The 23,062-nt window shown below is 35.5% G+C and overlaps 2 protein-coding genes across 2 annotated transcripts; both read left to right on the top strand.

Annotated features, from left to right (window-relative positions):
• The first annotated feature begins 7,474 nt into the window (after window positions 1-7,474).
• Window positions 7,475-9,175, top strand: LOC112037056 (anthocyanidin 3-O-glucosyltransferase UFGT). Its single transcript, XM_024069872.2, is given in 2 exon segments — window positions 7,475-8,625; window positions 8,627-9,175. Coding segments are annotated over 2 exon segments (1,353 nt in total). The 5' UTR covers window positions 7,475-7,732; the 3' UTR covers window positions 9,087-9,175.
• An 11,280-nt stretch (window positions 9,176-20,455) lies between these two features.
• On the top strand, window positions 20,456-22,707 carry LOC136066632 (anthocyanidin 3-O-glucosyltransferase UFGT-like). The gene is given in 4 exon segments (XM_065771285.1): window positions 20,456-20,650; window positions 20,652-21,033; window positions 21,036-21,711; window positions 21,713-22,707. Coding segments are annotated over 4 exon segments (1,353 nt in total). The 5' UTR covers window positions 20,456-20,518; the 3' UTR covers window positions 21,876-22,707.
• Window positions 22,708-23,062: the final 355 nt, after the last annotated feature.

Raw genomic sequence — 23,062 nt, forward strand, 5'->3', positions numbered from 1 at the left:
CATGGCTCTGCCCCTTGTTACCATTGTGTCATGCATTCGGGTTAGGTCTGGCTGATGAGTTCATTTTGATGGGTTAGGCATTTGTTGGGTTTAGTAAGTGAGCTTGCCTAATGCGTACTATAAATAATTCATCAAATCTATACATAATATAAAACCGAAACCTGTTAACTTTATAAAATTTTGACACCTCACGTCAAAGGTTTCACAATTTTCCATTTTAAAAAAAAAAATTAATGANGGGATCATGAGGACTGAGTTTAAGGGAGGGCTGAGCTGAGTAGTAAAAAGAGTCTAAAGAGATGAAGGTCTAGTGCTTAAATAAGAGAAGAAAACTCACTAGGCAGTCACCAAGTTCCAAATATTGAAATTTGACAATAAAATATGCTGAGTGATTTGTTTTAGAAAGCAAGAAGAAAGAAAAAATTGGTCAGGATTTTTTTAATTTTTTTTGGACTAGAGGACTGATGCTGAGTTTTGGGGGCTGTAGGCGTACCACTAGGAAGTGAAAGTGTATCACAGATTTAAAAAAAAAAAAAAAAAAAAAAAGGAAAAAAAAAATAGGGATTTGTGGGTGGGTTTTTGAGATGGAGAAAGTGAAATTTTGTTGTTTTAGTGTTTGGATTTTGAGTATTTAAAGTAAGTGGGTCAGCTTTTTGTTTTATTTGTAGTATAAGAGGCCGCTAAAAAAAAAAAAAAAAAAAAAAAAAAAAAAAAAAAAAAACTGACCATTATTTTCTTTCTTCTTGCTTTCTTAAAATAAATCATTAAGAGGAGGGGCATAGTCAGAGGGTGAGTTTTCAGTTTCCGCTTCATCTCTTTTATTTTTTTCTTTTTTTCTTTTTCTTCTTCTCAACTATCTACACTTAAATATTCACATACTCTTTAATTTTTCATAGATTTTTAGAGAAATATATGGTTGAAGGCATGGGCATGGGGAGGTTGTTTATGATGAGTCTTGAAGGGAAGATAAAGTTTTCACTTTGTGAAGATAAAGTTTCTATGGTAATTTTTTTTTTTTTTATTTATTAACTATTTTTGATTAGTTAGATATCATGTGGCAGTGGGTGTTGTTAAATTCTTTGATTTATGTTGTGTACTTGTGTGTTTAATTTTTGCTTTTGTTTAAGGGGGTATTCTTAATTTAAAAAAAAATAATAAATAAAATATAGGAAAATTTGAATAATAGGAATAATGATGGGTTGACTGTTTAGATTATAGTGGAATTTTCATTCTTTTTTTCTGAGTATGAATAACATTCATATAATTAAGTAAAAATTTCTAATTAAGATTTTATTTTTTGAGTTCTTTTCAGGTTAATTTTTGAGTCATATTCTTAAAGCTAAAAGAATTATGAGCAAACGGAAAACAATTGATAAATTCTTAAAGAAAAAAAAATGTTAGCAATTCAAAATTTAGGACACCTATGGTTGTCAAAATAAATGTTGATACTTTAATGCCTGATGAACACCCCTCCAAATGTTCAAGAATTCAATCTGAAGAGATAAATTGTGATCCAGGATCACGTAAATAAATATGTGAATTTCCTATCAACAAACAAGATGAAATCCAACGAGTCTATCTTAAAGAAGGTCCATATCAACCTAAATATATAGACTATCCATACAACGATGATAATCATCGTTGTCGAAAATCGACCCCCCTATGTAAAAAATCCTGACTACGCTCCTGGTGGTAACACAGTCTACCCTAGCTTGTTCAGACTCGGAAAAGCACAATGATTGTAACAAACATAGAAGAAATGGTAACACCCAAAGATTTACCCAAAAAAAAAGTCACAACCCAAAGTGAAACAACTTTTAGTTCCCACCTTCAAGGAAAGAAACACAAGGTTAATTATGAGGAGCGAAAACCTAATTTACCAGAGCCAAAAAACAAGGGTTTCCCTACTTCAACACCAGAAGAAACATGAACATCTAGAGACATAAAAGAAATGTGCATCCGTCAATATAGATTGAATGAGAAATTTAATTAATTTTAAACAAAGGTATGTGCATGGCCTGCAAAAAATTTCAAAGAAAGTTGTTCACAGAGGACACTCATTCTCTGTTGTTTTTGTGTAACATATGCAACGTAAAGTGCAGTAGTAAAGTTGACTTGGCCCGGATTCAGGAATTCTTCGATTCTCCCAATTTGTACAAACGACATTAAAACGCTGTCTGGTGATGGTTGAGGTTAACTAAGCCAATATGAACTTTCAAACCTTCTCACAAGTGAATCGATTCACTTGTGTGAAGGTTTGAAAGTTCATATTAATCGCAAATAACAATATTATTACTTATGATTAATAGATGAACAATGAAACTGTGAATTAACACTTCAAATACTAAGTTTAAGCTACAATAAAACATATACAAAAAAACTCCAAATATTGGAACATACTTTTTCTGATTTAATCAAAACCAAAGTTTCAAAGATAATTCCAATTCAATTAAACTCAATACATACATACACATGAACATAAACAATTCAAAAATTTTTTACTTTAGCTTTTATTCAAAAACAACAATCTTCAAAATCCTCTGTCTAATTGTCTTTCTTTTCTTTTCCTTTTTTTTTTTTTTTTAGATTGTACATTCTTTAGTTCTTTTCCTTTTATCTTTCCTCAAAATTTTTTTAAATAACCAAATAGTCTCCCATATATGTTAACATTAAATCTGATAAGAAAACTTACATACCTTTTTGAAAAAATAAAACCAAGTTTTGAAAGCTTAGAAATATTTAACTTGGTCAATTTATTTGCTACATATAATACTTCTTACATTATCACGATATACTATAGAAAGAGTTTGATCTTCAATAGTCAACATGGCATGAAACACCCTGTCTTTGGTCTCAGCATTTTTGTTAATGATGGTAAGATCATTCTGGAGCAATGATATGTTGCATTTGAAGAGACTAAGAAAAGAGGGAGAGTAGTTCTTAAATAGGAGAGAGTAGAGACAGTGTGAGAGTGTTATTGTATTTGGTTAGAAGTCTAACTTCCGTTAGGATTTTTTTTTTTTTTCATTAATTTTTTTTTTAAAAGCTAATGTGGAAAATTGTGAAACCTTTGAAGTGAGGTGTCAAAATTTTATAAAGTTAACAGGTTTCGATTTTATATTATGTATAGATTTGATGAATTATTTATAGTACGCATTAGGCAAGCTTGCTTACTAAACCCAACAAATGCCTAACCCATCAAAATGAACTCATCAGCCAGACCTAACCCGAATGCATGACACAATGGTAACAAGGGGCAGAGCCATGTTGTCCCTTGGGGGGGTCGTGGCCCCTGCCAAAAAAAAAAAATATATATATATATATATATAACCTATTAGAGTATGTAAGAAAATCAACATAAATCAAAGAATTTAACAACACCCACTGCCACATGATATCTAACTAATCAAAAATAGTTAATAAATCAAAAAAAAAATTACCATAGAAACTTATCTTCACAAAGTGAAAACTTTATCTTCCCTTCAAGACTCATCATAAACAACCTCCCCATGCCCATGCCTTCAACCATATATTTCTCTAAAAATCTATGAAAAATTAAAGAGTATGTGAATATTTAAGTGTAGATAGTTGAGAAGAAGAAAAAGAAAAAAGAAAAAAAAAAAAAAAAAAAAAAGAGATGAAGCGGAAACTGAAAACTCACCCTCTGGCTACGCCCCTCCTCTTAATGATTTATTTTAAGAAAGCAAGAAGAAAGAAAATAATGGTCAGTTTCTTTTTTTTTTTTTTTTGGGATCATGAGGACTGAGTTTAAGGGAAGGGCTGAGCTGAGCAGTAAAAAGAGTCTAAAGAGATAAAGGTCTAGTGCTTAAATAAGAGAAGAAAACTCACTAGGCAGTCACCAAGTTCCAAATATTGAAATTTGACAATAAAATATGCTGAGTGATTTGTTTTAGAAAGCAAGAAGAAAGAAAAATTGGTCTGGATTTTTTTTATTTTTTTTGGACTAGAGGACTGATGCTGAGTTTTGGGGGCTGGTAGGCGGGTACCACTAGGAANTGTTGTTAAATTCTTTGATTTATGTTGTGTACTTGTGTGTTTAATTTTTGCTTTTGTTTAAGGGGGTATTCTTAATTTAAAAAAAAATAATAATAAAATATAGGAAAATTTGAATAATAGGAATAATGATGGGTTGACTGTTTAAATTATAGTGGAAATTTCATTCTTTTTTTCTGAGTATGAATAACATCCATATAATTAAGTAAAAATTTCTAATTAAGATTTTATTTTTTGAGTTCTTTTCAGGTTAATTTTTGAGTCATATTCTTAAAGCTAAAAGAATTATGAGCAAACGGAAAACAATTGATAAATTCTTAAAGAAAAAAAAATGTTAGCAATTCAAAATTTAGGACACCTATGGTTGTCAAAATAAATATTGATACTTTAATGCCTGATGAACACCCCTCCAAATGTTCAAGAATTCAATCTGAAGAGATAAATTGTGATCCAGGATCACGTAAATAAATATGTGAATTTCCTATCAACAAACAAGATAAAATCCAACGAGTCTATCTTAAAGAAGGTCCATATCAACCTAAATATATAGACTATCCATACAACGATGATAATCATCGTTGTCGAAAATCGACCCCCCTATGTAAAAAATCCTGACTACGCTCCTGGTGGTAACACAGTCTACCCTAGCTTGTTCAGACTCGGAAAAGCACAATGATTGTAACAAACATAGAAGAAATGGTAACACCCAAAGATTTACCCAAAAAAAAAGTCACAACCCAAAGTGAAACAACTTTTAGTTCCCACCTTCAAGGAAAGAAACACAAGGTTAATTATGAGGAGCGAAAACCTAATTTACCAGAGCCAAAAAACAAGGGTTTCCCTACTTCAACACCAAAAGAAACATGAACATCTAGAGACATAAAAGAAATGTGCATCCGTCAATATAGATTGAAAGAGAAATTTAATTAATTTTAAACAAAGGTATGTGCATGGCCTGCAAAAAATTTCAAAGAAAGTTGTTCACAGAGGACACTCATTCTCTGTTGTTTTTGTGTAACATATGCAACGTAAAGTGCAGTAGTAAAGTTGACTTGGCCCGGATTCAGGAATCGGCAAGTCTTGTAGGATGTCAGCTTGCCTAAATTTCTATGGCAATTTAGATCAACAACTCACAAAACTTAGTAGTTAATTTGGTGACTTATTGTGTATCTAAATCTTTGAAATTTTGTGGGAACCATAAATTGATTGTTGATAATACGTTTTCAGAAAAATTCACTCTTGCACATTTTTTACTAAGTCGTTTTAACTTTGGTTACTTAAGAGATTTCCCAAATCAGCTAGCCTTCCAGTCCATGAAAATGTAGTGAATGGAATGGAAAATTGAAAATTGAATTTTAATACGGCATGTTATTTGTTCTGGATTTTCATTATCAATAATTGACAACTACTTTCAGAATCATGATAGTTTAGTCATTTATAGACTTATAGTTATCAAGATGTGGCCGTGGGTTATTTTCTCTCTTTTCCTCCACTTTCTTTGTCATGGGTGTAGGCTTCTTTTATGAAGAATTGTAGAATTATGTAACATAATTTTCAATGTATAGTTGATTAACATATCTTTTACATAATTTACATATCAGGCTACCATTCTGTCTCACATGAAGCTAATGATCATGTACCGGTTGATGATTCCTCACTTCAGCAGTGCTCTATATATGTAGATGTAGGTGTAGGGCAATTAGGCCAAACTTGCGATCCACGTTATTTCCATAGATGTAGACGTAGGGCATTAGCCAAACTTGCGAACCATATTAAAATCATGCTTCCACTTTTTCCTTTTTTCTTTCAATCACTTAACAACTTTACCAAGGAAACATACGAAAAGCTTGAGCATTCATGTCAGTCAATCTAAAATAGCATAAGTTCCACAATTTGCCCAACCAACCCCACAATACCCACATAAGCTCATATATAATAGGATTCTGGCTACAGTACTGTTCATAAGTAATTAAAAATTAATAAAAAAATATTTTAATGAAATGTAATGTAAAAATTTAAATAAATAATCTGATATAAGTACTTTTATAAGTAATCATATAAAAAAAAAAAAAAAATCTAATACTAAAATAAACAGGTTGAATGCTCTAAGGATAGCTTCTAACAGCTATGCAACTTTTCAAATTTTAAAAATGCAACTTATCAAAATGATGGCTACTGTAGTACTATTCATTAAAAAAAACTTTTTTTTTCCTATTATTAGAAAAAAAAATGAAACATAAATTACTAAAGTCAAAAGTCATATAGTAGAGAAGATATCCCTTTTGAAGACATTACCATAAGTCCAGGAGTCACTAATATGAATGGCAAATCATATACTTGCAAGAATACTAATGAGCTTTAATTGTAGATTTGTTGCCCACTGGCCAGCAAACCTAAGCCAAAACGGTTTTCTTGTTGGTGAAACACTTGAGCTTTTGAGCATTTCTCACACAAAACTCATTTTGTGTAAACAATGGCTACAATATTGTTTTCCCCCCTAATATGAACGATATATAGGATATGCCGATATAGCATATTATTTATTATTTTTGAGTCATAAAATATGTCATAGTATTTGAGTTGGCATAGATTGGTAAATGGGAATGTGCCATGTGGCCTTACAACGATACATGCAATAAACTTGAATTTTTATTAGATTAGTACGTATATTGAGCATGCATCTTGGACATTGTGAAAGTTGTTGTGTGATTGAGTGTAATTATTGAATGATGAGCAGAAGAATAAAAAATGGAAAATGTTAACGAGTGCTGTTGAGGCATTAATTTTAAGAAAGTTTTATTATTACTTTTATGGAAAATGAAAAAAATTGTCAAAATATAAATTGTATTTTTTTTCCATAAAAATTTTCTTTAATTAGATTGTTAACTAATACTCTACGATACTCGTTAACATGACCCATAAAAATAGAGCACACAAATAAGTTTACATAGTTCGGTCTAATATCATATATCCATATGAGAAAGCCTTTAATAACTATATATTATATTAAGCACTTGTGTTATAATAAACTCAATGTAGAGTTTAAATACTAAAAAATACTTAACTAAACCTAGGCTAATCATAAACTCACACAAAATTAATATATTTATTTTACAATTATATAAACTTACAATTACTTTGTACCACTTGGTCATAACATGTCCAACGCTCCCTCCCAAACTAAAAATGAAGGCTAGTTTTGAATATATAGCTTGGTAAGATACTGTATCAGTACGTTGCATAGCTTACACCGTCGACAGATGTCCATAGCCGTGGTGAAATTAAAAATCAGGTGCAGGAGTAGGCGTGTCACATTAATTGAATTCCCAAGGGTAGGTATGCAACTCAAGACTTTGGTACAATGAACGCGTTGCTTCTATGACCACCAATTTTCGTGTCTCCTTCTGGATTAAGTGATTAACTATAAACTTCTTCCGACAAAGCAATATTCACATCCCACTCTTTTTTCCTTTAATTAACAAAAAAGTATATTCGGTTTTAGATTCTCAATCACATGTGAGTACTGACAATGTCCTTCATTGTAACGTCACTCCAGTCCTGATGTTTGTATATATATAGGACAACTAGTAATTATGAGCTTCTCACCTATAAAACGGAAGACTGAGGAGTAGAGTAAATATCCCGGTGCCATTCATTGGAACACCACCCTCTCTCTCTCTATCTCTCTCTACATGATTCAATAGTCTAACCCATCAACATGTCAGTGACCAAAAGCTCTCCTCATAAACATGTGGCTGTGTTGCCATTCCCATTCGGCAGCCATGCCTTGTCTCTCTTGACTCTGGTTCGCAGACTAGCAAAAGCTGCTCCAAACGTTCACTTCTCATTCATAAACACACAAAAGTGCAACCATTCACTCTTCTCCGCAGCAAAACCAGACGAGACCTTGCCCAACATAAAACCCTATGACGTGGCCGATGGAGTTCCTGTTGGCCATGTTCTTTCCCCAAATCCTATTGAGGCTGTGGAATTTTTCATTAAGGTCTCACCACAGAACTATAAAAGAGGCTTAGAAGTGGCTGTGGCAGAGACTGGGATGAAATTCTCTTGCTTGATCTCCGATGCATTCTTGACATTTGCTGTGGAGGTTGCCGAGGATTTGCATGTTCCATGGATCCCAATTTGGTTGTCTTTGCCTTGCTCTCTTTCAGCTCATGTTTATACTGACCTTATACGCCAACGTTTTGCCAGTAATAAAGTTAAAGATGCAACCTTGGAATTCATTCCAGGATTGTCTCAAATGCGTGTTTCGGACTTATCTGAAGAGGTGATATCGGAGAAGTTGGAAGAGACAACTTTCTCACACATGCTGAGTCAAGTTGGATTGGTGTTACCACGAGCTAGTGCTGTGGTGTTGAACTCTTATGAAGAACTAAACCCACCTCTTTTCAATCGTGATTTCAAAACAAAGTTTCGAAATGTGCTTAATGTGGGTTTTTTCACAGTATCGCTGCCATCACAGTCGGGTTCGGATTTAACAGGGTGCATATCTTGGTTAGATGAACAGAAGGAAAGGTCGGTTGCCTATGTAAGCTTTGGAACTGTGGCTTCACCACCTCAAAATGAGTTAATAGCATTGGCTGAGGCACTGTCCATTTCTGTGGTCTCTCAAGGACAACATAAAGAGCCTCTTGCCCAAAGGGTTTGTTGAGAGAACTAGATTGCAAGGGAAAATAGTGCCATGGACACCGCAGGTAAAAGTTCTAGCTCATCCTTCAATAGCTGTGTTTATGACTCACTGTGGTAGCAATTCTGTGTCCGAGAGTGTTGCATATGGTGTGCCACTGATCTGTAGGCCGTTCTTTGGTGATCATCACATGACTGGAAGAATGGTAGAGGAAGTATGGGGGGTTGGTGTGAAAGTTGAGGGTGGAATTCTCACTAAGAGTGGATTGCTCAAGAGCTTGGAGCTCATTTTGGGGCATGAAAAAGGGAAGGAGATGAGAGATAAGGCCCAAGCTCTCAAACATACTGTACAAGTGGCTGCTAGCCCAAATGGTACTGCTGCAAAAGATTTCAGTGATCTGGTGGAGCTAATATCTGTGCCTTAAACTGTAGCACTAGCTGACACCTACAACTTGTATGGTGATTAGTTTTGTTGGTCTAATGCCAATTCCTCATTTCACTTTTTGTATTTTAATTTATGTTTACCGATCATAACTTTTAATGTCTTTATTTATTTTTTCTTATAGGAAAAAATAAAAAATATTATAAAAATAAATTATTTTATAATATTTTTATAAATGGCTATTGTGTCAATTTCTTACTAGTTCTAATATAAGCTTATTACTAACATCACGTTTTTATTTACAATAATTATTAAAAAAAAAAAAACTAAAACCACATATAAATTGATCGTTAATGATGGTAAGAATTCTTCCTTCAGACATTAACCATAAGTCCAGGAGTTACTAGCATGAATGGCAAATCATATACTTGTAAGAATGCTAATGAGCTTTGTAAATTTGTTACCCAGTAAACCTAAGCCAAAACGGTTTTCTTGTTGGCGAAGCACTTCAACTTGGGCATTTCTGACACAAAACTCATTTGGTGTAAACAATGGCTACAATATTGTTTTTTTTTTTCCTATTTATGAATGATATATAGAATATACCGATATGGCATATTACACGTACTATGAGAGGCATGTTACTCCTAAACTGAAAACCTAATAAAGACCCACTGTACATGGTAAAAACCTTACGAAATCTCTGCAAGCTTGAACACAAAGTAATCCACTTCGAGTGTGAGCTGCGAAGCCTCTGTGAACAACAAAATCTCCTCTAGCGAGCCATGAAGCCTCCTCACATACAAAGCTTAATTCGAGACCGTAAACCTAGAAAGTTTGACCTCTCAAGCCGGCAAAAATTGGTTCAAGCTCACACCATGAAATCTCATCGCATGCGAGCTATGAAGTCTCCTCACACACGAAGCTTAGTTCGAGACTGTAGACCAGAAAGTTTGACCTCAATGATTCGATCTCAATAGACATTCAAACTTATCGCCCCATCGAAGCAATATTAGACACACTGTTGCAATGGTGGTATGATCAGTAAAGTGTATGCCATGGTTAGTTTCAAAAGTGAGTTAACAAGGCCAGTGTAAAGGAAAAGGAAGGGTTAATGTAAGGTTGAAATTTATCAACCATCTTGTTAGCTTTATTCCATGCCAATTTGCTTGTAATTTGAGCATTTAGTAACCCTGTATTTCGATGGGATTCATGTAAGGGTAGTGTGTGAAGAGAGTGTGAAGAAAAGCTCAAGGTTGTGCAAAGAAGCAGAGTTTCGCGGCTAGGACTCGCGGTTGACTAGCGACTGGCAAGCCATCAAATGCAAGCACGTGAGAAGCACACAGGGAAGGTAAAGGGTTGCGCCAGCTGTCGCACTATAAGACAAAAGTCCCAGGCTGGCTAGGCCGTTACGTCGCGACTTGAACTCGCGACATGGACAAACTACGAGGTCAAGTCGCCAATCAGCCCTGTTGGACAAAAATTGTCTCTTCGTATTCCAAACACACACCACTATATATAGACCCTTATACCCACTAAATTGAGAGAGCTTCCAGAGAGAATTTTATGAAAGAAACCCTAGAGAAAAATAAGATTGTCTCATCTCCAATCTTTACTTTAGAGACTCTACAAATTCCTCTACTCTCTTCCTCTCTATTGTCATATCCTTGAGAGGTCATTGACCAAATCCTTATCTCACCACACTCACGTCTGTGAGAAGGTTCATTTGGTACTAAGAGAAGCAGCTTGGAAGGAACCAATATACATTGGTTGATGCTATGATATAGTAGCAGAATCCGGGAAGCTAAAGAAAAAATAGGTTCGGTGTAACCTCGTTAGAGTAAGAAGCTTGAAGGGTTTAGATACTTGGGTAGATTAGGTTTGGAGGGTCTTCTGTTGTTCATATATCCCAACTACATTCTTTAGTGGATTATTTACGCTTGGAGGGCGGCGGAGAGGTTTTACCCCGAGGACTTTGGTTTCCTCTTCGAGAACACATCGTGTGTTGTCTGTGTGTTTGCATCTTCCTTCTCTTTATCTTTACCTTATATTTACTGTTGTGGATGTGTTTATATTTAGCTTAGATTGTCTATCAATTCTGTTATAAGCTTGTTATCATGTTCCGCACATTAACTGTTTGATATAAAGCTTGAATTGGTAATTTTATAATTTGGGGTTTAAACGTTCAATGGTATTTTATATACATTTTGAACTTTTAATTGGTATCAAAGCAGGTACACTTGTTATGGTTTTAATACCTGAGTGTAATCCTTGACCGCTTGTTGAGATGGATATGTCTCAATCTCTCAATGTTCTACCATTTTTTTATGGTAACAATTATGCCTTCTGGAAAGTTAGAATGAGGGCATTTCTATGCTCTATTGATGACACCATGTGGAATGCGGTTGAAATAGGTTGGACCAGGCCAGAGGCTGAAAAATCCACCTAGGATAAGGCAGCTCTTACGGCAACCAATGCTAACAGTAAAGCTTTAAATGCTATTTTTTGTGATGTGTCTTCTGATGAATTTCACAGGATCTCTCATATGACCATAGCCAAAGAAGCTTGGGAGACTTTGGAGACTACATATGAAGGTACAAAGAAGGTTAAGGACACAAAACTCCAAATGCTAACCACCAAATTTGAAGAGCTCAAGATGGGTGATGATAAACCATTTGATTCATTCTATGGGAAGCTCAATGAAATTGTAATTGCTAAACTCAATCTTGGGGAGAAGATTGAAGATACTAAGGTGGTGAGAAAAATATTGAGGTCCTTACCTAAAAGTTTTAGAGCAAAGGTTACAGCCATAGAAGAAAGTAAAAACTTGGATGAGATCAAAATCCAAGAGTTGATAGGGTCTCTCCAAACGTATGAGCTGGGACTACCTTCCCACAAGACGAGTAAATTGCTTACTCTCAAAACCATCACCGAAAGAATGGATGATCCTTTTGAAGAAGATGGAGTGGAGAAGGAAGTAGCGTACATTGCCAACAACTTCCGAAAATTTCTAAAGATGAAGAATAGTGGGAAACCATTCAACAGAGGAAAATTTTCATCTTCAAGAGGTGATAGGAAAGAGTTTACGAGGAAAGAAAGGAAGGATGTCCAATCTCCTTCGGACATTGTGTGTTTTGAATGCAATGGTCATGGACATCTCAAGGAGTGTCCCAATTTTCTTGAGAGGGAAAGGCAAGGAGTATGCCACTATGCTGAGTGATACAGACTCTTCAAATTCTGATTCTGAAGAGAGCTGTGACGGAGAAGGAAACTACTCCGCATTCATGACTATTACACATGTGGAATCCTCAAATGATTTGGGTTCACTTATGAAGGAGCTTGGGGAACACTTTGATTTGGAGTCTATTGGGATTGTTGAAGAATCAGAGGCTGAAGAAGATGAAAACATAGCTAGTCTACAAAAGAATTACACCTTACTTCTTGAGAAATCAGGTGAGTATACCAAGGTAGCAAAGGCGGCTGTGAAAAAGATGAAAAAAGTCAAGGAAGACTACAAAAGTCTGCTGGTAAGATACAAGGAGGCAAAGTGTAAGATTGAAGCACTTAATGGTGAGCTATTAGAAACTTACACAAAAGTGAGATTCCTTGAGCAAGAGGTAGTGCATGCTCATGTCAAGGTAGATAAAGTCTCCTCTAGGAAACTAGACGACGTTATTTCATCTCAGAAACATGCCTCAGACAAGTCTGGTTTAGGATATACTGGAGGAAGTAGCTCGTCAGCCAAGGTTACCAAAGAAGTGAAGTTTGTGACGACTAAGGAGATGACTGTGGATAGGTCAAGTCCTAAGAAAATTAAGGCTGAGAAGAAGAAGAATGTGGCTGATCAGCGAGTAATAAATAAGTTCCGTAATCAATCAGAATTCAGATATGGAGTTAGAGGGAGATCAGTTCCAAGATCACAACAGGATCCGAGAACAGAATATGTTTGTCACTATTGTGGATTGCAAGGACATACCAGACCCAACTGTCAAAAGCTAAGTGCAGACAACAATGCAAGTGCACCTCGTTCACGAAGAAGAAGAAATGACATGAGGTCTTGAGGTAGTGAGCAACCAAGAATTCAAAACCGTGATCCAGGAATGATAGACGTAATGAAAATGATCAGTGCCTTCACCAATTGCCCGGAAAGCTTCACACGAAAGTTTGACAGTCCTAACTCTCGTACCCGATCCGTCAAGGATATCACCCCAAATGCACTGACGTGTGGATGACAAAGGGTACTCATGCATAAGCATTACAACATGTTCATGCATCAATACTTCCCATGTTTGTGAATATGCTTTGGTTGTGTGTTTTTTGCTAGTATCTAGGTTGTTATTTTGTTTGTGTGATTGTCTTTGGTTCAAATATTTTTACATTTTTTTGTTATATTTTTTATCAATCTTTTACTGCTTTTGTGTTAAAAATCCAAAAACATATAAAAAGTAAAAAATTCAAAAAGTTTGATCAACTTTGTTGGGTTTTGTCTCAAAGCATATTTTGCCTTGTACCTTTGTACTAATGGCTTTGTGCATTTAACGAGCTTAGTTTGTCTCTCATGCACTCATATCATTGTGGAAGAAATCCTAAAATCTGTGTGACTATTATAAATAGATCTTCAACCTTGTCATGAATAATTAGTGAATGGTTTTGTTGATCTTGAGACATGCATAGTCTCATGCCTATATATCTTCCCACTTTTTATTTTTATGCTTAAAAAAGATCTCTAAATGTAAATCTCCAAATAAAAAGAGATATAGAGCTGCAAAAGCCTGTCACATATACTAGTATTTAACTAAAAAAAAGGGAAAGCGACTAAAATAAAATGTATGATGCCCAAAAAGCCAAAAGCTAACTCATCTATTGAAATATCAAAAATTTCAAGCATCTATCACACAATAAGATCCTCTTTGCTCAAAAATACAAATGATATGTTAAATATAGAGCCAAATGAAATGTTTCAAAGAATTGTTATCAAGTGCATGTGGGAGGTCATATATGCATGTATCTATAATTGAGATAGGTCACATTATCTAGTGCTAGTTGTGTATACCTTAATTGAATTCATCATTGAAGTTTCACATTAGACTAAGGACTATCTCATTTTTGATATCCACACACAACACACAAATCTATGTTCAATGAATGTCATATTCATTTGTGTGATTGTACTTGATTAAATGTGTTTTCACAAGCTCAATCTTTGTTGATCAAACACAAAAAGATTTTTGAGTGTTTTAGTTTGTTTTTGGAAAGTGTTTTTGTTTTTGCAAAAATGTCAAAATTTTCAAAAACAGTGTTGCCCTGTTTTGGCGACTCAGTCGCGGGTAGGTCTAGTCGCATGCTCCAGTGGCGAATCTCACTCCGAGAGTTTTCATGGGTCACTAGTGGGTCAGCATCCCAGTCGCGAAAAAGACTTAGAAACTTTTTCAAAATTTGTGTTTTTGCATATTTCGTGGCTTAGTGTGGCGACTTGTTCGCGGGTGGAAGGTCCAGTCACGAGGGGTACACAAAGATTTTCGTGGCTCAGCTTGCGACTCCCTTGCGGGTATATCTTCCAGTCGTGAAAAACACTTAAAAGATTTTTCAAGAATCTTGTTTCATAGTGTTTCGCGGCTTACTCTGGCGACTTACTGGCAACTTGATCCAGTTGCGAAAAACACGAGTTTTGCGTTTTAAAAATAGTTTTTTTAATTTTTTTTTTTAGTTTTTTCCTCGAAAATTTATGACTGTTCATTGTTTTTCCCAAATCACTCTTTCAAACACTCCATGTTTCTTTGAAAAAGCTCTCATTTTTGCATCATGTCTTCATCAAACACCAAGAAAAAGGTATGGGGTTTTCTTTCCCTTACTTCATTCTTACTGTTTTGCTTTTTAGGTTATTGTTTTAAATGTTGCATCTGTGATTCTACGATATAAAATGTTCAAACATGGGTTTGCCTAAAATGTTGAGATTGATTGTGTGAGGGTATTTTTTGTTGCAGAGGTGTCTCAGGTTTTTGTGTGTTCATTAGGTTGCTAATATTTGGTCTGAACATTGATTTTTGATAGATTTTCTTTTGGGCATATGAATTTGGGGTTTCTATATTTATCTCTGAATGTGGTGTTAGGATTTTCAGGCTATTTGAGTTTGTGGTGTTTGTGGTTGGCATTGTTCTTATTTTAAAACACCTGATCTTGTTTGTGCTGTTGTTTTTTAGTTCCCTTCTTGCACACTTCATACTCATTATGTCATGGTTCATTGACATATGCTCATATCTATCTGAATGTGTTTTACAATGTCATTTTTTTTGCTCTTGTCTGCTCTTATGCTGTTTAAACCTGTTTGATTTGATATATCCATCATTTTGTTATAAACTGTGCTGATTCTATGTTCTGTCTAGTCACTCTGTTACTCTCTTTGTAACTAACTTGTTACTAATATGTGTGAATTTCCACATTGTGCTTTGTCTTGTTGTGGCCTTTTCTGCTTGTTTACAGATGGCTGCATCTCCTACAAAGAAGAAGACAATTGCTAAGAAATCTGACAAAAGAATGAAAATGAACCCTAACCTATTTAGGTCTATTCAACACTTTGAGAGATATAGGGATTCTTTTTCAAAAGGAACCATCATTCAGGAAAGATTTGTTGATTTCAGGGAGTTGAAGGACACCTTCATTCTAGAGTGTTTTGAGGGTAGAGGTTGGGAAAAACTGCTAAGTGACCTTCCACCTGTGTTTGACCCTTTAATCAAAGAATTTTATGCAAATGTTGTGATAAGGGAGGAGGAGTTAAGTTGTTGGGTGAGAAGAAAGGAATTTACCTTAGATGCTCATGATATTGATAAGGTTCTAGGACTTGAGGGATTGGAAGATTATGAATTCACTAATTACAAGGACAGAATGCTTTCTCTAGAAACTGTCTAGAAAAGAATTGGTGGGGTTATAGAAAAGAGATGTCTCAACACTTCTGATTTTCCTAAAGATATGAGGTGTCTGACCACCATAATGATGTACAATCTGTACCCTATAAGGAAGATGACTACACTGACAAATGCCAGAGCCATCTTTCTCATGGAACTTAAGGAGAAAACCTTCATTGACATCAATTCTCACATCTTTGATACTATAATGGATGAGACTAGATCCACCTCAAGACCCAACCTAATTTTTCCAAGTCTTCTCATGAGGATTTTCAGAGAAAATGGTGTTGTAATCCCTCAGGATATCAGTCCTTTGCCTCCTCTATCAGCAATTAACAAATTTACTCTCACAAGGATACAAAGTCGTCTTCCAGGTAAAGAAGAGGAGGGTGTCTAAGAAGAAGGTGATCCAATGGAGACTGAAGCAGAGGCTACAGGACCATCTTCCACACCAAGAAAAAGAGTCAAGAGGAGCAAGGCCTCTACTTCATCTGCTGCACCTCCTGATGCATTTTAGATCATCCTGGAAAGGCTTGATGAACTCAGAGAGGTTCAAAACCAGCATACTGAAAGGATGACAGCAATGCAGGATCAGCTTGATGTACTCTCAGCCAAGTTTGACAGCATTCACACTAACCAGGAGCAGTGACCCTTTGGCCATTCTGGTCAAAAAAGGGGAGAATTTCTGGGCCAGCTTTTGAGGGGGGAGTGCTTGTTTTGAGGGGGAGATTTCTTTATCACTTAATGTTTTGTTCATAGCTTTGATATTTTATTGGTTATCTGCTGTTAGTATAGGTCTGTCACTCAATGGTTTCTATTTTTGTTTTGGTTTTAACTCATAACTCTTGAATGTGTTTAATACTTGGTTTAATTTTGTATTGATGATGTTAATTCAGCATATGTTCTTTTTTGTTTTCTGGTTTGTACCCATGTTGGTTATGTAAGCTTTACGGGTTTGGTTGTATGCACTCTTATAGGCCTTTGTGGTTTGTGCCATGCTTTATGCAGCCTTTGTGCTTTGTTAAATCAGTACTTCTAACCTAATACTATGCATTCATTTTTAAGTACTATCACTCTTGTGCCGGTGTAGGATTTTTCCTAGATGCACATACTTCATGTACTGTGCATTGGTTGAGTGTTGGTTGAGTGTTGGTCATTCAAGTAATTTGTCTTGTGTTTGTCAACTTGAATGTCCGGATGTTCATTCCAAGTATGAATGAGCATTGTGATCACTTGGTTATAGTGATTGCATGTTTTAGTCTTGCCATGGTTTATTGCTTTATTCCATTGTGCTTGATCGCATTGTGGTTGTTCCATTTGCTTTACAAGTTTTCTGCATACAATGAACTTATTGTGTTGTTGTGTTTCAGGAGTTACTTGTTCTTATGGTTCTAAAGCTCCACACATTCTAGAGTTAGGTGTGAGTGAGTTTTCCAACTGTTCCCAACTCACGCGTTAAGTTTAGAGTTTGTTTTAGGGTTTTGTCACGGAATAGCCAAATGAGGAGATTGTAAGTTTGAAATTTATCAATCATCTTGTTGGCTTTATTCCGTGCAAATTTGCTTGTAATTTGAGCACTTAGTAACCCTATATTTAGGTGGAATTCATGTAAGAGTAGTGTGTAGACAAAGTGCGAAGAAAAGCTCCAAGTTGTGTAAAGAAGCAGAGTTTCGCGGCTAGGACTCATGGCTGACTTGTGACTGGCAAGCCGCCAAATGTAGGCACATGAGAAGCACACAGGGAAGGTAAAGGGTCACGCCAGCTGTCACACTATAGGACAAAAGTCCCAGGTTGGCCAGGCCTTTACGTCACGACTTGAACTCACGACTTGGACAAGCTGCGAGGTCAAGTCGCTAATCAGTCCTGTTTGGCAAAAACTGTCTCTTTGTATTCCAAATACACACCACTATATATAGACCCTCATACCCACTAAATTGAGAGAGCTTCCAGAGAGAATTTTGTGAGAGAAACCCTAGAGAAAAACAAGATTACCTCATCCCCAATCTTTACCTTAGAGACTCTACAAATTCCTCTACTCTTTTCCTCTCCATTGTCATATCTTTGAGAGGTCATTGACCAAATCCTTATCTCACCACACCTACGTCTGTAAGAAGGTTCATTTGGTGCTAAGGAAAGTAGCTTGGAAGGAACCATTATACATTGGTTGATGCTATAGTATAGTAGCGGAATCTGAGAAGCTAAAGAAGAAATAGGTTCAGCGTAACCTTGTTGGAGCAAGAAGCTTGGAGGGCTTAGGTACTTGGGTAGGTTAGGCTTGGAGGGTCTTCTGCTGTTTATGTATCTCCACTACATTCTTTAATGGATTATTTACCGCTTGGAGGGCGGTGGAGAGGTTTTACGTCGAGAACTTCGGTTTCCTCTTCAAGAACGCATTGTGTGTTGTCCGTGTATTTGCATCTTCCTTCTCTTTATCTTTGCCTTATATTTACTGCTGTGGATGTGTTTATATTTGGCTTAGATTGTCTATCAATTCTGTTATAAGCTTGTTATCATGTTCCGCACATTAACTATTTGATATAAAGCTTAAATTGGTAATTTTATAATTTGGGGTCTAAACGTTCAAGGGTGTTTTATATACATTTTGAACTTTCAGTTAGATTAAGAGATAAGGAACTAAAGAAGTGAATGGTCTTTAACCACGTTGATGGACTGAAAAAAAAGAGGCATGTTGATGTGGAATTCTTGCTCATCTTTTAGACCCTTTACAAGTGAAGGCACTGCAATTGGCAAAGCCACATATAAAAATGTTTATTCAAATAAGATTTATGTAGGCTTCATCAAAGTGCATCCGTTTTCCTCTAATTATGCAGAAAGTGTAAGGCGGAACTTGCACCACTATCTGCAATTATGGAGACTTAAAAAAAATAGTGTTTTTCAATTGAGTAAACCTTCGGTTTGGATGTGGCGTAAATGAGTTAATACACGCCACGAATAAAACACTGCCACATCAGTCCTGTATTGAAAGAATAATGCATAATAGCACGCACAATCACATCTCAATTAAACTCAAAATCCTCCCCATATGATTCAGACTTGAAGAACAACTCCTTCAACGCCTAAACCCAGGGACCACTTCAGGTCTAAATCGAATGGGGAGGATTTTTAGCTTAATTGAGATGTGATTATGTGTGCTTGGGTGTATTAATCTTTCAATACAGGATTGACGTGGCAGTGTTTTATTGGTGATGTAAATTAACTCATTTATGCCACATCAGGACTGAAGGTTTATTATTTTCAATTTATTACATATTGTTCATTTAAATTCGCAATGTCTATTCGATAACATAGTACATTGTTATTCATTTTATTGCTATTTTTTATGATTGAATAGTATCGTGAATAATTGCTACATGTAGTAAACAACGTAAATGTATGTGTGTGTGTATATATATATATATATGTATGTATGTATTATTTAAAGTCTCAAACTTAATAGTTTTTTTGTGCATTGCATGGGTTAGTGACTAGTTATTATTATTATTATTATTATTATTATTATTATTATTATGAGTAATAGAATATGGCATAATATTTGAGTTGGCTTGGGTTGATAAATAGGACGTGCCACATGGCACAAAACATGCAATACACTTGAATTTTGATTAGAGTAATACATATGTTGAGCTTGCATCTTGGATATCTAGTGCTGGTTTGGATAGCACTTCATTCCACTGAATCTTGCGGCACGTTTTTCCTTTTTTTTTTTTTTTTTTTTCTGGTTTGGATAGCACTTCATTCCACTGAATCTTGCGGCACGTTTTTCCTTTTTTTTTTTTTTTTTTTGCTTTCACGCGTTTTAGGGACAAAAGTTACTGTTCATGAGACAAAAAAACTGTTCATGCACTTTTTTGGTACTATTTACGCACTGTTTATGGGACCCACAATCACTTTATTTAGAAAAAATTAAAATTAAAAATGAGTCCCACGATACTATTTACACATTTAAAAATTATTTTGTTATAGTATTTTTAACAACAATCAATTTTCAACAACAATAAATTATATCTAAATAGACCCTAGTTCAATAGCAAAAATAGGTGAAATTAATGTGTGCTCATCTATTTTTAAAAATATTTATGGAGAATTAAAAAATTTATCAAAAAAAAAGTGGATAATTTTTTTTAAAACTTTTAAAATAATTTACTTGTATGCTTACACACGTCAGTAAAATCTAATTAAAAATCAGAGGCAGGAGTAGGTGAACGTCACATGAATTGGATTCCCAAGAGTAGGTATGCAACTCATGACTTTCGTACAATGAGCGTGTTGCTTCTATGACCACCAATTTTCGTGTCTCCTTTCCGAGTAACTATGGATTTCTTCCTAGATTGTCAAAAGTATTTTCCGCTTTAGATTGTCGATCACATCTGAGTATCTGACAACATGTAACATCACACTAGTTGGTCATGATGTTTGTATAGGACAACTACTAATTTTCTATAAAAGATAAGACTGAGAAGCAGAGCAAGTATCCCGTCCTGTCCCATACATAGTAACATCTCTCTCTCTCTCTCTCTCTCTCTTTCTTCCTGATTCAACTGTCTAACCCATCATGTCGATGACCAAAAGCTCTCCTGATAAACATGTGGCTGTGTTGGCATTCTCATTCGGCAGCCATGCCTTGTCTCTCTTGACTCTGGTTCGCAAATTAGCAAAAGCTGTTCCAAACGTTCACTTCTCATTCTTTAAACACACAAAAGTCCAACCATTCAATCTTCTCCACAGCAAAACCAGACGAGATCTTGCCCAACATAAAAGCCTATAATGTGGCCGATGGAGTTCCTGCTGGTCATGTTCTTTCCCCAAACCCTATTGAGGCTGTGGAACTTTTCATTAAGGTCTCGCCACAGAACTTCAAAAGAGGCTTAGAAGTGGCCGTGGCAGAGACTGGTAAGAAAATCTCTTGCTTGATCTCCGATGCATTCTTGACATTTGCTTTGGAGATTGCTGAGGGTTTGCATGTTCCATGGATCCCAATTTGGTTGCCTTTCCCTTGCTCTCTTTCGGCTCATGTTTATACTGACCTTATACGCCAACGTTTTGCCAGTAATAAAGTTAAAGATGCAACCTTGAATTCATTCCAGGATTGTCTCAAATGCGTGTTTCGGACTTACCTGAGGAGGTCCTATCGGAGAAGTTGGAAGAGTCAACTTTCTCCCTCATGCTGAGTCAAGTCGGGTTGGTGTTACCACGAGCTAGTGCTGTTGTGCTGAACTTTTATGAAGAACTAAACCCACCTCTTCTCAATCGTGATTTCAAAACGAAGTTTCGAAATGTGCTTAATGTGGGTCTTTTCCCACTATCGCTGCCATCACAGTCGGATTCGGATTTAACAGGGTGCATATCTTGGTTAGATGGGCAGAAGGAAAGGTCGGTTGCCTATGTAAGCTTTGGAACTGTGGCTTCACCACCTCAAAATGAGTTAATAGCATTGGCTGAGGCACTGGAAGAGAGTGGAATTCCATTTCTGTGGTCTCTCAAGGACAACATAAAGAGCCTCTTGCCCAAAGGGTTTGTTGAGAGAACTGGAATGCAAGGGAAAATAGTGCCATGGACACCGCAGGTAAAAGTTCTAGCTCATTCTTCAATAGCTGTGTTTATGACTCACTGTGGTAGCAACTCTGTGTCGGAGAGTGTTGTATATGGTGTGCCACTGATCTGCAGGCCGTTCTTTGGTGATCATCACATGACTGGAAGAATGGTAGAGGAAGTATGGGGGGTTGGTGTGAAAGTTGAGGGTGGAAAGTGGATTGCTCAAGAGCTTGGAACTCATTTTGGGACATGAAAATGGGAAGGAGATGAGAGATAAGGCTCAAGCTCTCAAACATACAGTACAAGCGGCTGCTAGCCCGAATGGCACTGCAGTAAAAGATTTCATTCATTTGGTGGAGCTAATATCTGTGTCTTAAACATCCGGATTTTTATAAAAAAATCCACTTTACATCTCAAATACTATTTTATCTATTTTACCACTTAATTTAACAATATATTTTATATATCTCATTATTTATATTTCTATGCAACTAATTAAAATAATATACACTGTCCAATAGAGTGAGAGAGAGAGAAAAAAGAAATAAAATATAATATTTTAAGTTTGCGAATCATGAATAGTAATGTTTAAATATAGGTACTTATTGTTCTCGATTTGCAAAACATTTTTAGATTTACATAAAAGTAAAACTCTTTTTTAGTGTGTCAGTTGCTAAAATAGCTATTTAGAAGTTTTATACCCCTTAATGCTAATGCTCTTACAACTTATATGGTACTTGGTTTTGTTGGTCTAATAAAAATTTCTTAGTTCACTTTTTGTAATTCAATTTATATTCATCAGTCACAACTTGTCATATAAGCATAGTACTATTACATAAAATTAGAGAGTGTGTGTGAGAAAAAAAGACTCTCTTCGTTTGATTATTTGATATTTGTGGGTTGTAATTTGGAATAGTAAGAGAGGTTTGTTGCCGCTTGGTTTTGTTCTGCGGTTTGGTGATTTGCTCTCTCTTGATTTGTTGCAACTTTTGGATTTGATTTGTGACTCTCTCTTTGAGTTGCCCGTAATTCACATTTAGTATTTGGTATATGTATTTGGTATTTGTGAACTTTTGGTTCTTTGGTTTTGTATTTGTAGAAAATAGCTATTTGGGTGTATTTGTGATTTGAGTTTGTGAGAGTGCCTCTACACCAATTTGTATTATCCCAAATTTGATATAATGAAAGTTGTTCATCGTTGCTCATGGATATAGGCTATTGCCGAACTACGTAAATTTTGGAGTTTTATGTCTATTTTTTATTTAGATTAATTTTCTTCATTCCTATCATTAGTTTGGAGATCTTTCTCAAGTCTAAAATATTTCCACAATCAATCTTAATAAATTCCAACTTCTGCTATTTTACAATAGCAACTTCTTTTGGAAACTTCAAAAAGGGCAGTATATCAAGTTAGAAACACTTGGACAACCAAGTTAACTACAAGGCTGTCCATTATGGGTTGAATCTTGAGTCACAGGTACAGTTAGCAAAATTAAATCACATAAGTTATAGAGAAAAATCTATTACACACAATGTGATTTACATATATATTTTGCAAATATAT

Source organism: Quercus suber, unplaced genomic scaffold, assembly GCF_002906115.3.
Source record: "Quercus suber isolate HL8 unplaced genomic scaffold, Cork oak 2.0 scaffold_41, whole genome shotgun sequence".
Classification (NCBI taxonomy): Eukaryota; Viridiplantae; Streptophyta; class Magnoliopsida; order Fagales; family Fagaceae; genus Quercus; species Quercus suber.